At 42.7% G+C, this 16,930-nt stretch overlaps 1 protein-coding gene across 1 annotated transcript; it reads left to right on the top strand.

Annotated features, from left to right (window-relative positions):
* The first annotated feature begins 6 nt into the window (after window positions 1–6).
* TPRKB (TP53RK binding protein) lies at window positions 7–9,098 on the top strand. The gene is made up of 4 exons (XM_006037102.3): window positions 7–15; window positions 1,220–1,342; window positions 5,591–5,767; window positions 8,050–9,098. Exons 2-4 carry the CDS (start codon window positions 1,286–1,288, stop codon window positions 8,134–8,136), a joined length of 321 nt encoding a protein of 106 aa, XP_006037164.1. The 5' UTR covers window positions 7–15; window positions 1,220–1,285; the 3' UTR covers window positions 8,137–9,098.
* Window positions 9,099–16,930: the final 7,832 nt, after the last annotated feature.

Genomic DNA, 16,930 nt, shown 5'->3' with positions numbered 1-16,930 from the left:
CTCAGCCCGGCCCTGGTGAGCCCCGCCCGCCGCACTGCCGAGCCCCGGGGCCAGGCCCTGCCCCTTCCCCCCGCCGGGCCGGGCCGGGCGGCCTCCCTCCCTCCTGCGCACAGCCGGGCCCGGCCCAGGAGGGACCGTCCAGCCCCTGGGCAACAGGATGGAGCAGCGCTGCCTGGCACCGATGTGGGTCGGGCTGGCTATGTGGGCCACTTGGGCTTCGTGCCAGCACTGGGGCCCGCCTGGCCAGAGCAGGCCGTAAACCCTTTGACGTTGATCCACGCTGTGGCCAGCAGCGTCTTGAATGAGTCGCGTTTTTCAAAGCCGTCATTTTGAACGGTTTTCATGTCCGTCTCATGTCTGGGCCCTTTGCTCTTATTTCAGTCCGTAAATATTTTCAACATCCGACCTGACCTTCTGGCTCATTTTATGGGAGAGAAACAGGAGTTCGTGAAACAACCGTGGGGCTCTGCTGCTGGATTAACTTAATTTACATTATTTGCTATGGAAGCATGTACTCCATCCTTTTTTAAGCTGTTTTCTCACTCGGGGTGCATCTACACATTCAGTTAATGCAACTGAATATACTTTATCTTGGGCAAAATGCGGCCCGTGGGCTGGATGCGGCCCGCCAGGCCATTCTATCCGGCCTGCGGGACCCCTAAAAAGTTTAGAAAATTAATATTTATCTGCCCCGTCTGCCTGTCATGCGGCCCTCGATGGCTTGCCAAAACTCAATAAGCGGCCCTCCGCCCAAAATAATTGCCGTCCCTGCTTTAACTCAATTTGAGCTGGAGTAAACTGATCCCAGCATCACAGTCTAGACGTGTGTTTAAGTACAGTAATTTACTGCGCTGCCAGATACCACTTGTATCTGGTGGGACTGTCCAGCAGCACAATCAATTAGTCTACTGCATCCCAATTGCCATGCCCCTGTAGATGGTGATGCTTTACTGCGCAACAAATTGTCTGCTGCACAATAAAGCGTCTCTTGTAGACATGCCCACTGAGCCATACCAGTGACTTAAGTGGGACAATGTGTTGTCCATTCAGAATAAGGCTTTCAGAATTTAGCGTAGGTAGGAGATCAAGAAGTAATGAAGAAAAAAAAAAAGTGTTTCTACCTAAAGATCAAGAAGTAATGAAGAAAAAAAAAAAGGGTTTCTACCATATTCAAAATTGTATTATTTTAATAATCTTTTTCTGCTGTTCTGTTCCACAGATTGTTGATTCATTTCAGATACTTGTGGCAGCAAACAAAGCAGTTTACCTCCACAGGATTGGTAAAATGAAGACCAGAAGTCTTTATGCAGAAATTATTTTCAACCTCTCCCCAAACAACAATGTAAGCCTTTGCTAAGCAAATACATCTGTCACCGGGTGCCAAAACCCACAGGGACTAATTACCTTTCTTTCAGGCACCTGGATTCCAAATGAAATTCCGTGGCCTGTGTTGGGTAACTAAGTTCTCCATGAGTTGTGAACCATGCTAGTGGTGCTCAACCTCCAGCTCACAGAGCCATGCCATCTGGCCTGTGGGGCTTCTGCAGGTTCTGGAAATTTGGTGGTGAGGGAGCAATGTTAATTGCTTCCAGAGCCACCGTAATTAATGCTGTTACTGCTCCCCTACCACCATGCTTCCAAACCCATGAGGAGCCCTGCAGCCCACATGACATAGCCTCATATCCCAGATTGCACCAGTGGATGGTTGCTCCGCAGCTGGATCCAACACATGGATTCAGTGTGGCATGCAGGGTCACACCACAGCCAAATCATCCCTGCATATGTACCTGGCACACCAACCCCACATTGAGTGGATTCGAGTCATAAACACACTGGATTCGAGTCATAAACTGGGCCCATGAGCAGGATCCAGTCTGCAGGACCAGAGAGATTGAGCACCACTGTTTTATACAATGATTTAGGGGGGTTTAGAAATCTGGCAATGGAATTCAAAAAATCCATATTGAACCTGGATTTCTTACTTTCTACATAAGTATTCATACTATTGGGCTATTACATAAGAGGTAGACATCTCTTTTTATTGCCATGTTTTTAAATGCAAGTGGCAGTGGCTGCTGTGTTGTGTGGTGTCTCTGTGTGTTAGCTAAACAGGTCTGCCAGATTGGGCCTGCTGGAGGATTTATGCAAATGAACACCTAGTTTGTAGATCCTAAATCAGTGGTTCTCAATCTTTTTGGACTCCAGGCACCCCTCCATAACTTGTGTGAATTGAGTGGCACTCAGTTTCAAAACTAATATATATTACAGTGCTTACTACTTTGCAGAGGAGGTGGGCAACTGGGGTGGGGGGTGAGCTAGGTAGGGAAACACCTGAGTTTGCGCTTATCTGCTTTCCTCCTCACACTTTGGGCATCCTTCAAAAGGTGCTGCTGCCATGGTCCCTTGGTTGAGAATCACTGTCTTAAATGGACTTAAAGAGTGAGATAAATACTGAGCTGTTGAGCCCTACCAGAATGGCAGCAATTCGGCAGAAGGCCAGTCTAGCAGAACTCTTGGTGCTTACAGAGCTTTAATGGTAAAAACTTGGGTGCCTTTGGTCTTTTTACCACCGAAGAGGTTATGTGGGAGCTTTATGGATCTAACTTTTGGAATTTGGTGCTTGAATTCCAGCTGCATCCCACTTAAGACGCCTAAGTACTTTGGTGCACCTGGACCCCAGCACCCCAGTAAGGCAGCTAAAATAGTAAAACTTCTTTGGTTACATTTCAGTGCATGCTTACCTTCCAGTGCTGTGCTGTCTTCTCTGTCGCATCCATGACAATCAGGAATGTTGATTCCCCAGGTTTTCTTTTTATGCAGTCAAATTCTATAATAATTTTTCTTTAGAAAAACTAAAAGTTCTCTATGAAAACTGTAGAATACTTTTCCAGCCTATATTTATTCATTTGCTACACTTGTAAGAGCATTAAACTACTGAGACATTTCATCATCAGAGGAAACTACTGTCAGTGTTTGAAAATAACTTGAGGCCTTAATGTTAATAATAAGACTCATAAACTCTAAGAAAAAGTGAAAAGCCTCTGTTTTGGTTTGTTCTGATGTTGGGAACATGACTTACCAAAGTAAATTCAGATTTTATTAAGCAGTTATCCATAACACAACAAAACAGCTAAAAGTTTTAAAAACCATCATAATACAAAAAGTAGATTTTGTCTCTTCCTTTATTTTGCATCCTTAGAACACCCTTTATCCTTGTATAGTGCAAGGATAACATTTTACAAAAATAAAATAAATCGATTCACATAGGCTGTAGGAAAAGAATATGCAATCCTTTTCTTGCAAACTTTGCAAATCCAAAAATTGTCCAAATAACTGAAGCATTATTGGGTAACAAATACTCTAATTTTGGGCCCAAGTGAACAAGAGACGTCTTAGCACAGATTGGAAAGTGTAATTTTATTTCTTGGATGAAAAGCTTAAAAAAAAGGTTATGTAATTTATGTAACCAAAAGTTTACCTGGCCAGCCCCACTGGTCTAAATCAGGTTGGTGGCCTACAGACTGTATGCCAGATCAGACCATCCAAACAGTTGCATCCAGCCAATGGAGCTAGGACATTGGCAGAAATTTGCCAGCAGGAGACACTGGTGGCACTGCGGGCCAGGGCTGGTGGGGGTGCAGGGCAGGCAAGCTGTGGCAGCCCACCTTCAGGTCTGGCTCTTTCTAAAGCTCCTAAAAGTTCTAAATCACTGGTATTCAGCCTTTTTGCCCTGTGGACCGGGTAACTAGGAGCAGGTCAGTCCATGGGCTGGATCCAGTCTGTGGATCAGATTGTAGTGCTGACTCAGTCACGGCCCAATCCAGCTGCATGGGGTGGGCATGGCTGGGACATGTTTTCTCTGTGTAGAGCTGGCCTGACCAGGGCCCAATCCAACCAGTCAGGCTAGCCCTGGAGCTTGGAAATTTGGAAGAGGAGAAGCAGCAGTAGTGTTGTTTTCTACTACTCCCCCACTGCCAAATTCTGGGCCCCTGGAGAGGAGCATCTCAGGCCAAATGACATGGCTGCATGAGCTGAATTTGGCCCATGAGTCTAAAAGATTGTGCCTCTCAATGCCAGAGTACCTCCCTTCAAGACATACCTACGTGATTTGAAACTGGGGAGTTGTGATCGTTTGTCTTAGCTTATTATTCAGAATTTTCAAATATTTTGTGAATCTATGGATAATCTCGAAATAAGGGAGCCAGAGTTATATTTGTTATGCTAATACCTACCATTTGTAGTCATCTAAAAACATCTTTAATTCTCAGCTTTATTAGAATTTCAAAAGGTCAGTAATGCAGATAGCCAAGGGGCTTGCAGAAATCAGGGAAACTAAAAGCTTATTAATCTGTTCCTCAAGACATAACTTCGGTAGCTAATGTGAATTCATACTTTGAATGTATTGATGGAGCCTTTGGCTTCGGAAAAAGCAATCACCTATTTCTGCCCTAAGGGACAGGAATATAATTACAATTAAGTATCTTCTGCAACAATTATGTGCTACTTCTAAAGAGGTAAGACCTTTCCAGCCCCAGATTTCTATATGGTATAGTCTGGGAACTCAGGCTTAAGCCCTAAACACTCTGGGCACATCTACAAGTGCATTAGCATGCTTGAGTTAATGCTCATTAAATCTAGTATCTCTGGGTACAGGAGCCAGGAGGCTGCTCTGTAATTATAGCACGCTGGAGCTGACTTGATTAATTGTAATTAGCACGCTTCAGCCAGCCTCTGTATCTCATGTATCAGCGTCCCCGAGTTTCAGAGTGCCAGCAGGGGCACTTTAACTAAAGCTCATTGATGAGCTTTAGATAAAGTGCCCCTGCCACCGTTTTGAAGCACAGGGATGTTGATGCATGAGACACTCCAGGCACTTTAATTAGATTAGCTCTCGGAGTTGCTCTAATTAAAGCAACCTCCCCCTCGAGCACATGTAAAAATGCCTTCCTTTGTGAGGTACTAGGAAAATGATCATTAGCCTGTCTTAATGCGTGTTAGCTAAAGAACATGGTTTTTAAGTAATGTTTAATGTGCAAAAGCTTATTTTAATGTGCATTAATGAAAGCGCACGTTTTTAGTGATGTTTTAATGCGCATTAAAGCACGTGTAGACGTACGTGCTGTGTGAGGAGTTAAACAATTATTCTCAGCATGGAAGCAAAAAAGAATCGTTTCACAAGGCACAACCATTAGCCTCCTGCATTTATCCAATTCATTATGACTGCAGAACATGTATCTATAAAACAAAAACACAGAAAAACAAAGCACTTGACCTATTCAAAACAGTAGCCATGTAACAGTGCTCTTTAGCCAAAAGTAATACTTCAGATTTTTGGTTATATATACCTGCCCAGAGAACTATGCTAAAATCCTTGGGACTCAAAGGGCTTAGGAAGAAAAAAAAATGGCTTTCCAGGTTAACAAAGCACTGCATTATCTGCTTCTGTAAACGTGTACTGTTTCATGGATGTGTAACTGGATCAGTTTTTGCTACTGGAAAATTTGGTCCAGTGACTGAAAATATTATATTGGTTAGTTGCTTCCATACTACCTGAAAATGGCTGATAAAATGTGTGTTTTTTTCTTCTTAGATTTCAGATGCACTGAAAAAATTTGGTATTTCAGACAGTGACACTGAAGTACTCATTGTTGTGATTGAAGACAAAGAAAAATCTATAAATCTGGAAGATATTATATCTCAAGTAGAAGGCGAGCAGGTTTCTTTAGCAGAACTCGCCAAAATAACAGATATAGCAAAAGTTAAAAAGGTTTGTAAAGTCCCTTTGTTAGGAATATAGTGAAGATGGTTGTGGGAAAAACATATTTTATTTTATGATTAAATTCATATTGACTTCTACAGATTCCCATATCTGTGGGGTTAATAAATGTGACTTTTTAAACATTTGTTTGTATCACTGTAAATGTAAATATTATGTAAATTGACTATTTGTATGTTTCTTCTAGTGTTTTCTACTAAGGGAATAGCATTTTTCAACAGCTGTATATCTTGTAGCATTCCAAATTCTCACTGACTTTAGCAGGAGTTTTGGATCCAGAGTAGAATGCTGGCATACCATCTGCAATAATGATAGCATACCATTCCTCCTGTTTTCTCTAGGGAAAACATGGAATTCAGAATAATACCCCAATTCTGTAAAGATTTACACCATTTTTAACCTTAAATACTTGACTAATCCCCATGAGAGTTCTTAAATAGAAATGTTGAACTGGCAGGCTATTGCTAAGTGCCTTAGAAATAGGGTGCAATAATATATTACAAGTTTTTATTGCTTTATTTAAAGTGTGTTGTAGAGTACTAGACACAAAGATAGGGACTTGGGTAAATAATAAAATAGTTATTCAGTAGCCAGGAACCTTTATCTTATAATAAGCCTGTTTAAAATAATGGCTGCAAACCTATTCTTTAGGGACCTACCTAAATTACATCAGAAGTGTGCTGCATGGTGGCTCCTTGCTCTTTGCTCTGCACGCATGCCACACACTGCCCCCACCACTGATCGGCAGAGGAGCCCTGGGGCTGGGAGGCAAGAACTGTGGTTTTAAATATGCCGCAATTTTTGCCTCCTGCCACTGATTGGCCAAGGGGCTCTGGCAGCCCCGCTGCTTGTTGCTGAGATCAGCTGGGAGGCAAAAACTGTGGCATATTTAAAACCACAGTTTTTGCCTCAGCCAATGTGCAACAGGACCACCAGGGCCCCTCAGCCGATTGGGGCGGGATGAGGGGGGAAGGGGCACAGCAAAAAGAGCAAAATTAAAGGAGCTGCTGTGCAGCACACTTTCACCATGATTTCTGTAGGTCCCTCCCTGTTTTCATGTTTAAGTGAGATTAGCAAAGGATTTTACGAAGCCAAGATTTTGCCTGTTTTATTATGACTTGTAAAGGAGGCCTGGGTGTTCGTAAAGTCTTTTTTTAATCCCCCCCATCTCCTTTTTAATTAATTAATTAACTTTTTAAAAACCATAATAATAAGAAGAATGCCAAATCTATCTTCTCTGCTGCTGGCAGAGAGCTCTTTATAAGTCTCTTTAGGCTTGGACACATGACACATACACTGGTGTAATTTATGTTGGTTTTATTCACTGATATAAACTATATCCTGAGCAGACAGAAGACCTAACTGGGGATAGGTGTGTCCAGTAGCTACCATAGGCACTATTCCAGTGACCTGCCACCAGGTGGCATGGGAGCAGTTAACAGTCTATTTGCCTTGAGCAATCTGTTATCCTGGGACAGGGATGGACATGACTCGTACCAGTGTAATTTTACCCTAGTTTTTCCCAGGTAATTCTGCACAGGATTCAATTCTGGTAATGCTGGTGTAGGGCTGTACAATGACTGTCTGCTGCAGTTTTATTCTCCTGCAGGGGTGGCCAGCCTGCAGCAAGCATGTCACAGGTGGTGTGGGCAACCTCTGAGTGTGGTGCACAGCAAAGTGAGGAGCAAAGTCAGCAGTGGTAGAGAGCAGGGAGCACAGGGCATCATGAGTGACTGGTGCCTACTGAATCTGGGGGTAGGAGGCACCTGCAGAAGCCACCAAACCTGTCGGGGGGGCACCAGCCTCGTGTCCCGGTCCTAAAATGTGCATTGATCGCTGTATCACTTAATTGAAGGACAGAAATGTTAAACATTCATGACAGATATCCCTGGTGGAATCCTTATGCCCTTTAAGTAAATGTGAATTTTGCCAGTATCAAGATTTCACCCTCAGTTTCCAAAATGTTTAATTAATAGACTAAAATAGAAGTAACCGAAACAAAAATTGCAGTTTTAAATAATTCAGTGAAAAGTCCTATACCTTCACAATTCCGCAATTTTTACTCCCTTAATTTTTGTAAAGTCAACATTTCCTTAATTTCTCAGTCTCCACTGAGTCCAGCTTGAAGGAAAAAAACCTAAATTTGTGATGGGGGGACAAAAATCTGGAAAAAAATGTAAATAAAATCTGATAGGTATTTAATTGCTTAAGTGGGGAGGTATACACATTTTTCTTCGCATAATATTTACAAATTATTTATTTTGTTTCTACAGATGTACAAGCTTACTCCACAGGAAGAAAAAATTGGTACATTACTGGATGGTATCATTTGCAGAATGGCAACAAAAGATATTTCATGAATATGTACCAATAAATATTGCAACAAAATCACACTTTAAGACTACAAAAACACTTATTTGTTATTGTTCTCATTAGTTTTACAATCTGTCAGTACTAAATACTTTGTTCCTCTATTTTATTTAATTTGGAAGAGGAGCAATGATATAATGTATGAGGCTGACATAGATATGATTTATAAATTGCTAGACTAAACAAAGTCGGATTGCTCACAGTTTGTACTGTTTCCACTTATTTTACTTAATAATTTTTATTCATAACTTTAACTGGTGATAATCATAGTTTCAAAATCTATAAGAGATGGTTAACATTACTTTGTTATAGAGTGCTTTACTATCCTCACGTATTTTTTATCCCTCATGACTGCTATGACATGTTTTGCATTGGATATAAAACATGTCGTTGAATGATATAGAGATATTTTCACCTGCTTGGCTCGCAAAGGGGGCTTGACTTGACAACACCAAATGTCACAACACCTGTTAGTTGCCTGGTTCATAACATGTAATCCATAGTCCTGATCTTGATGACCAAAGTTCCCTTCACCACTTTGAAGAGGAACAGATGGCCCAGAATGGGATTCAGAGCAATCAGGCCATTGAGGGGGAAGTAACCTATGTTTGCCAATGGACAACACCGATTTTGGGTTGCACCATAAATCACATCTTTCCTAAGGGAATTAGGCTTCTTACCTGTTGGCAGCAGATTTTAAATTAATCAATCTTTTAGGCAACTGTTAAAGATATACTTGAAGGGAGAATTTTCTTTTCAGTTGTTGAAAGCAGCAGAAGAAAAAGAATAAAAAGATGGTTTGGGAGGATTATTGCCTCCAAAATGTTGTCTGAAGCAAAACTGGAATAGTATATAGTTAGAAACTGTCTTCTGTTAATTCATGCAGAATTCATACTTTAACTCACAGTATTCTACTCGTTATGTTGCTTTGAATTAAAAGTTACTTTCTGTTTCCATGTCTTTGTCATCACATTCTTCTACAGTTTTTGCTTAATATCACTGTCTTCTGAATTGCTTTGTTTCTCCCTTCTCTTCCACCATTACTAATAACTCTAAAGATAGTTCTAGCTGAAAAGAAAATGCATGCCTTCAGTCCCCCTAGTTGCCTGATTCACCATCCTTTAACTCGCTGGTTTGTCTTTGTTTTAGGCATATTCTTGTGTTTCGCCAAGCTCCGTTTAGCACAGGATCTGCTTTGTCCTATCTTTGGAACTCCCAGAACGTGAGAGAAGTAAAAAGTCAGTCTAGCCCCTGGTATAAATTAGATTAATTAGGAAGCTGCAAAGAGTTATATTAGCACCTAGAAATAACCATGGCAGTGTGGGGCTCTAGACATATTCTCTAGAGAGTAGGGAGAGTGGCTGACTTGCTTACCACCAATTGGGGATTTCCCTCTGTGGCAGGGGTGGCCAACCTGCGGCTCCAGAGCCACATGCAGCTCTTCAAAAGTTAATATGCATCTCCTTGAATCTTTGCACAAGCACAAAGTGACCAGCTTTCAAATGGTACACAAAGCAGGTCAAGATAGTACAAAGCAGGCCCTGTGCTAAATGGAGCTTAGCCAAACATAAGAATATGCCTAAAACATTTGGAATCTGGTCACTGTGTGCTTGTCCAAAGACTCAGGGAGACGCATATTAACTTCTGAAGAGCTGCATGTATCTCCAGAGCCACAGGTTGGCCACCCCTGCTCTATGGGGAAAATGTTGAGAGCCTGACAGCCCCTCTTACTTACTATCAGTGGAGAACAAAGGGTCAGATCAGGCCTCAAAACTAGGCCTATGATTTTTAGCCTATACATTTCTGTTAACTAGCAACAAAGTGAATATGCACAAACTGGGAATTCAAACTCGGCTTAATATAGCATCCCTGAAGTCAAAATCTACAAGCTCTTGCAGCTCTCATTGAAAGCAGAGATTCCATCATATTCTGGCTGTTGACACTCTAAATCAGGGATTTTCAACCTTTTTTAACAAGTGTACTCCTTTTGCCTCAAAGTTTCAGCTCATGTATCCCTTTATATTTCTTTCTTGGTTTTAAGAAAGCCAAGTCCCCCCTGGTGGTGAGGGAGGAAGTGGGGCTGGGGCAGGGCAGGCACCGCACAGTTGGGGTGGAGTGCAGGATGGAGCTGTGAGAGCAGTTCATCCGGGAGGTGCAGGGAGTCGGGGGGGCAGTTCCTGCTGCTGCACACACCCTGGTGGAGGTCTGGGGAGTACGTGCCCCCCCAAATCTGTGCACAGGGTGGAGGCAGCTGCTGCTGCAGGCTGGACTCTGCACCTCGCTGCCCCAAGAGCCATGCAGCCCACGTGCCTGCTGCGGCCAGGTGGGCAGGGGACAGATACACATACACATGCAGGCACAGACAGATACACACATGCAGGCATGGACATGCATACGCACACCCCCCAGCAGGTAAGTGTGGGGTGGGCAGGAGAGAGGGAAGGGGCTGGGGAGTGCAGATCGAGAAGGGGGGAGGGAATGTGTCTCTTTGCCCGCTCCCAGGAGCAGGGTGGTGGGGGGAGGGGAGGGGAAGGGCAGTGGTGCCTCTGCAGGACACACATGCTGCCTGGCTGGAGGGATGGGGTTCACATGCAGCAGCCACCACCACCCCATGCCACACTGCCGCTGCCATGTCCCATGCCACTTTCCCATGGCTGGTTGCACATGTGGCTCTGTGGGCTGCTGATGGGTGCTGCGCAAGGTGTATCACCAGCCCACAGAGGCACATGTGAGACTGGCTGCAGGAAAGCAGCATGGCAGCAGTGGCGGCAGCACGGGGTGGTGGCAGTGGTGGCCGTCACGTGAGCCCCATCCTCCCCGGCTGGCTGGGCAGTGCATATGAGGCCTGCAGAGGGGCACTGCTGCCCTCACCCCCCAGCCCTGCTAGCGTGGCAGCAGTGGCGGCAGCCCGGGGTGGTGGCAGTGGTGGCCGTCACGTGAGCCCCATCCTCCCCGGCTGGCTGGGCAGTGCATATGAGGCCTGCAGAGGGGCACTGCTGCCCTCACCCCCCAGCCCTGCTCCTGGGAGCGGGCACAGAAAGCGAGCTGAGGTCGGGGCCGTGGGGAGGTGCCACAGTGTGCTGCGTGGGGCCAGTGGCACCTGGGATGCCCCTCCCCTCCCCCATAAGAAGCAAAGTATGGGAAGGTGCTGGGGGAGACCCTGCTGCCATGCCCCAAGGTGTGACCACCTGCCCACCCACACATACCCCCTACAGCCTTTCTGCATACCCCCAGTTGACAACCCCAGCTCTAAATGGATTTTCCCTTAATTTTCGAGGAAAAATGTTTTCATTGTATAATAAAATCTAAATTGGGATGCACCTTTGGATAGCTCATAATCCCAATTACACAAATTTCCTTATTGGGAGCAGGTGCCTTTTCTAAAATCAGAAATTATTCAAATTTGTGTACATTATTCACAGGAATTTTGAAGGTTCATTAAAGACTAAAAGGTTTTCTACTGGCAGAAAGCTTAGAAGTGTCTGCTTCACAAATGGAAATGAAATTCAATTTAATGAGATAAATCAACTACTATCAATTATCCAGACGTCCGATGATACCAACTTCATAAACTGACTTGACTTTAATGTTAAGAAAGGATCACTGAAGTAATTCTATTGCTGAATGATATTAGATGAATTCTACAATAGGAAGAGACGATGCATTGATTTCCTATAATCAAATCCAAAAGTCCCTATGTCAATACCAATTTAATCAATATACAGGCATCTTAATTCAAGCGGAATTATTGTCCAAACAAGACAGCTGTCCTTATTACTGCTGACAAACTGAGGAAGTACAGCTAAATGGATTAAGCTCCAAATTCGCACTGCTAATGTTAAAAAAATATGTCTGTTTTGGCAGAGAAGTAGGACTTAATTAAAGACCACTATCACTCCAAGTTTGAGCACTGGCTGCTACAGTAAATAGAACAGCAAACTGAAGTCTTGATCAGGTACGGTATATTTTTAATTCACGTATTTAATATGGAGCTTTCTAGATTTCTAGCAACTCCTGATTGTGATTTATTTGTTAGTGGTTCTTCCTCCCTGCCCTAGTTAAAAGGCAGTATGACATGCCATGTTCACCTATGTTCAAAATTTAAGTAATCAAAATTCCAAATCAGCTGCTGCCAAACCTTGGTGACTGCCAAGTTTCTGCCAGTAAAGTACTTAAGTTTTTTCCAGGCATGTGCAAAACCATCCAATCTTTATTGCACCAATGTTCAATACAACTAAACCCCAGTGTGGGGCTAGCTAAGTTATGCAGTTTTCTGTAAGCAGTGTAGTTTAGATCAGTAGGAAACAGAACACACATTCATCCTTTTTTTTGGCGGGGGGGGGGGAGGGGGGGGAAGTCTTAGACTGGGTTCTCCCATTTTTAAAACAGTGGGGAGGGGGGGCAAGTCTTAGACTGGGTTCTGCCATTTTTAAACCAGTCTATGTGTGTCAGACTTCTGTTACAGATATAGCCTGGTTTCTGATCACTACTGATAAAAGTATAATGTTTATACCTGGCCTGGGTCAGCTCCACAGAAGGCATAAGTTCCTAATTCCCACTACAGTCACCTATGTTCAAAATTTCTGTTCACAAAATCCCTGCTCAGCTACTGCCAAACCTTGAAGACCCCAAGGTTTCTGCCAGTAAAGTTCCCTGGTACTTAAATTCGACCAGGCACATGCAAAACCATTCAGTCCTTATTGCACCACCTTTCTAAGGCACCTAAACCCTTGTGAGTCACCAGTTAAGACTTGCTGTGCCTCTATCTCCTGTTGAAACTGTTCTGCTTTGTATAAATAATTCACTGACCTACAGAAGGATTGACTCACTAGTGCAGTGGTTCTGGCACTCACTTGAGATATGGAAAATCAGGCTCACATCCCTGCTTATTTAATTATTTATGTAGAATGGAGCAACTACAGGAGTGATTGAGAGACCCTTTTCTTTCCCTCCTGAACCTAGAACATCCTAGGGCCCCGTGGGTGGAGTATGCTCATGCAATATGGCAAAACCAGGTTCAAATCCTGGCTCCAAATTAGGTTGGAGGCACTTAAACCTGGACTCAGGGCTGTGCATTACGTTAGATATCAGGGTTCCTATTTCAGTAGCCCAAGATTCCTTTGTGGGTTTTGCCCACTGTTCATAAATTAGGACTCAAACACAAAGATGATGGCAAAGTTTTACCAATACAAAACATGCAAAGGGAAAGGGCCACACTTACTTCTGGATGGAAGATTTTTTTTCTAGAACAGGCTGTCTTTTCTAATGAGAGAAGTAGGACAGTATTTACAGCAGGAGCAGGGAAGAGTTTGACACTTCTGAAATAAAACATTCACAGCAGCAGCTTGGGAGTATTATCATGGAAAATTAAAGGCTTGTTTTCACTGTCTGAAAAAGCAAATGGTACATGGAGTATATCATCAGACTTGTTGGCTGAAATGCTGACATTGTTCCTGTTAGTTTAAAAGAATGCAGGCAGGTATGTTTAAATCACATCCTTATTTGAACATGTACAAAAATCAATCCAAGTCTGTTTAATGTACGCAGAAGTGTTAATAAAAAGATTACTGTGTAACAATAGACACGTGCTTTCTGAATTTGTGTTTGCATTGTCTCATTTTCATCAGCTATATTGATAAGCTTAAAAGGAGTCTTGTACGGTTATGTGAAATTATATGAAGCTTTGTTTTAACATTTGAATTGGGCTGCTGTCATGTCTTCTGAATTGCAGTGCTACATTTTGATTTATTCTAAGAATGGAATATTTTATTAAACTTTTAACAAAACTAGGGAATTTTTTTTCCAAGTATCAGAACTGACAATTTTTTATATTATTCAGCAGATATTTTATTATTATTTGAGCAAAGTAAAGTACACAGTTATTCTGTTACTGTAATCTACTAAAATAAGAAAAGACTCAGATACAGAATTTAGCTATTAGTTGAAAAAAGTTTTCACCCCATATCTTGATTCTCCTTAAGGAAAAGTCTTAGAACATATATTTTACTCAGTGGATTTGAGTCCTTACATATCTTCACAGATCCACAAAAAAGGCATACAAAGAATTTAGATTTTAATTTCAGATGGACATATTGAATTTCAGTAATCAAACTAATTAGACAAAAACAGCTGAAACCCCTAAAAACCTGGTCTTTACTCAAACAAAATTCTGATTGATATCAATTGAGTTTTGTCCAAAGTGAAGCACTAAGAAATATGATAACAGGATAGGGTTACACAAGTGTAATTCTGAGTTGTACTTGCCCCAGCAAATTATTCCTTCATCATTATCACAGTACTTGTGAATGATTTTTTGTAAACAACATACAGCAAGATGATGAAGATTTGTGTAGAATCATCATAGTGGCTTTTTTACTGATGTTATTTTTTCTACTGCCAAATGTACTCATTACAGTGATGTTAAGAGTCAACACATTCTAGTATTTATAATTTCTTTTTAAAATTTTACATAATAGGGCGTTCCTGTGCCTTACAAGACTAAAAGCTAGATAGCCAATCAAAGGGAAAACATAATATTAATAAAATACACGCTTTATTGATGTTAACAAATCAACCACCTAACACGCATGCATGGTAGGTTTCATATTCTTTTCTAAATGGGAAAGCTGAAATATCGATGGTGATTGCCTTCCTGCGCACGGCACAGAGAACAGCAGAGCTGAGAGGATTGCAGCAATATATGAACGGGCTCACAAGCATCCCCTCAGAGTACTATAGACCTCCACTGCATAATTTTGAAACTTTCCTCTTCCCTTACCACAATCCTTTAGCTGTAATGGAAATTTCTCCTTATTTTCATCCCCACCAGTTGCTGCTGACTTTGACCATCTCTTCACCTCCCCACTTTCAATCATTTGTGGTTTTTACCCTTTCTCCCTTCTATTTTCTCTGGTAGTCATAGGAACTGTGTGATGGGCTAGCTGGTAGTGATTTGGTCCAGGGCTTTTGAAAGGGTAAAAAATGATTGGGGGGCTTGGGATTCCCTTTCCTCACCAATCAGGCCCCAGAGACTCACCCTCCATGTCCCCTGATTGGCCCCCTGGGGTCATCTGGAGGGGGATAACAGCTGACTCAGGGGAGACCTGTAAGGAAGAAGGAGTTTCAAAGAGCTGGCAAGAGCTGGGCTAGTGGGGTGGGAGTAGTTGCCCCAGAAGAGTCTAAAGGAGCAGGACCCATAGGCAGCCCAGCCCAGCCAGCAGGAGAGGCTCCTGGCTGGACTCCAGGATCCCCAGCAAGAGGCTACAGCCAGCAGGAGAGGTTCCCCGCCTGGCTCCAGCAGAAAGCTGTGCCCAAGAGGCTCCCAGTTCCACTTTCAGTTTCTCTAGCAAGAGGCAGGGCAGCTCAATGTGTGGCAGGGGTTTCCAGGTGGCCTAGCAATAAGCAGTGGTGGCTATGTGGTAGAGTTTCTGCCTCCCATGTGGGAGATCTGAGTTCAAGTGCTGATTAGGTCAAGTAGAGGTGAGTGAAGTGATGGGGAGAAATTCTTGGTGGAGTGGAAGAGGTCATTGTATTTTCCCCCCTCCAGGTACCTACACCTTGTATCTCTTGTTGTTTTGTGTTTTCTGCATTTTATATTTTGTCAATCAGTATTGTTTATTGTGGTGTTTGCGTTCTATATTTTGTTAAACCTGTCTTTGGTTAACTAGATGAATATGTCTATGAATGTGAATGCTTAACCTTTATTGAATGCCATCCCCTCAGGGTATTGTAGTATCCCCTATAGCCCCTGGTTTATATATGTTATGTTCTCACCACCGTTTCTCTCATTAAAAGGTGTATGTTTAAGTCCCCGTTGGTGATCTGGCTCTGCTGGATAGGGAAGGAGGATCCCTACACCTCCCACACCACTCGTGCACCTGCTCTGATCCCTTCAATTGGAGAAGGGGTACATCTTGGAGTACCACTCAGGTTACAACTGATAAAAAGCATATGTTCTGCAGGAGGAACAAAGACACCTGCAAAGATTCCTGCAACAAGTGTAGAGAGTTAAAAACTTACTGCATGTTGCAAGTCCTCTGCTCTCCTCTCTGGATCACTATTGTGATGCTCCTTTGCCTGAAGGCCTGAGACAGGAAGTCCTGAAACTTAATCATTCCTTGCAAAGCAGCAGGACCTGTGAACCTTCAGTACCTCTAGGCTACTGAAGCAGGATTTACATACGCAGGCTAACAGCCAAACCCACAAGTCTTGACCTGCAATCACTTCTTCTGACCGTGAGACTAAAATGCTTTCCCAGGACTACTTTCTGAATGGAACTAATAATTTTATGTGTCCCTTGATACATAGCAGTAACAAAAGACCTTTAAAACAAAAGAAGGCTCTTTGGTAAATCCTGCATAATCCTTGTTTTATTCACTTGCATTGATTTCTTGCTCTTCATAGTTACTTCCCCTCTGAACCTATTCAGAAATTGCAGTATATTTATATTATAGCTATACCAGTAGCTCTCTTTAATATTTTTTTCCACATGTGTATCACAGGAAGAGATTTTTTTTCCTGCACTATCTTCTGTTTCTTTTTTTTATTTACTATGTATGTATGGCATGAATCCAGCAGAGGGACAGATTTGAAACCTGATGCTTGTAAGACTTCATGTTTTGCTGAACTCCATAATCTATATTATGAGAAAGTATTAATACATTTTCAAGCACAAACTGTATATATGAATCCACTCACAAAGGCAGAAGTGATTGATGGTTCCCTTTGGACCCATCCCTGGCTTACCTTTCTCTAACATACCAAACACAAGTTACTTGACTTCAC

The sequence above is a fragment of the Alligator sinensis genome, unplaced genomic scaffold (genome assembly GCF_000455745.1).
Source record: "Alligator sinensis unplaced genomic scaffold, ASM45574v1 scaffold1061_1, whole genome shotgun sequence".
In the NCBI taxonomy this organism is placed as follows: Eukaryota; Metazoa; Chordata; order Crocodylia; family Alligatoridae; genus Alligator; species Alligator sinensis.
Note: the sequence above shows the minus strand (reverse complement) of the source record. Positions and strands in the feature narration are given on the sequence as shown.

What these genes read in the sequence shown, in the direction of transcription:
- TPRKB (XM_006037102.3), top strand. Translation starts at nt 1,286, where the DNA reads ATGAAGACCAGAAGTCTTTATGCAGAAATTATTTTCAACCTCTCCCCA. An exon ending in ACCTCTCCCCAAACAACAAT is followed by an intron (nt 1,343 to 5,590) that starts GTAAGCCTTTGC and finishes TTTTCTTCTTAG; the next exon opens with ATTTCAGATGCACTGAAAAA. An exon ending in ATATAGCAAAAGTTAAAAAG is followed by an intron (nt 5,768 to 8,049) that starts GTTTGTAAAGTC and finishes TTGTTTCTACAG; the next exon opens with ATGTACAAGCTTACTCCACA.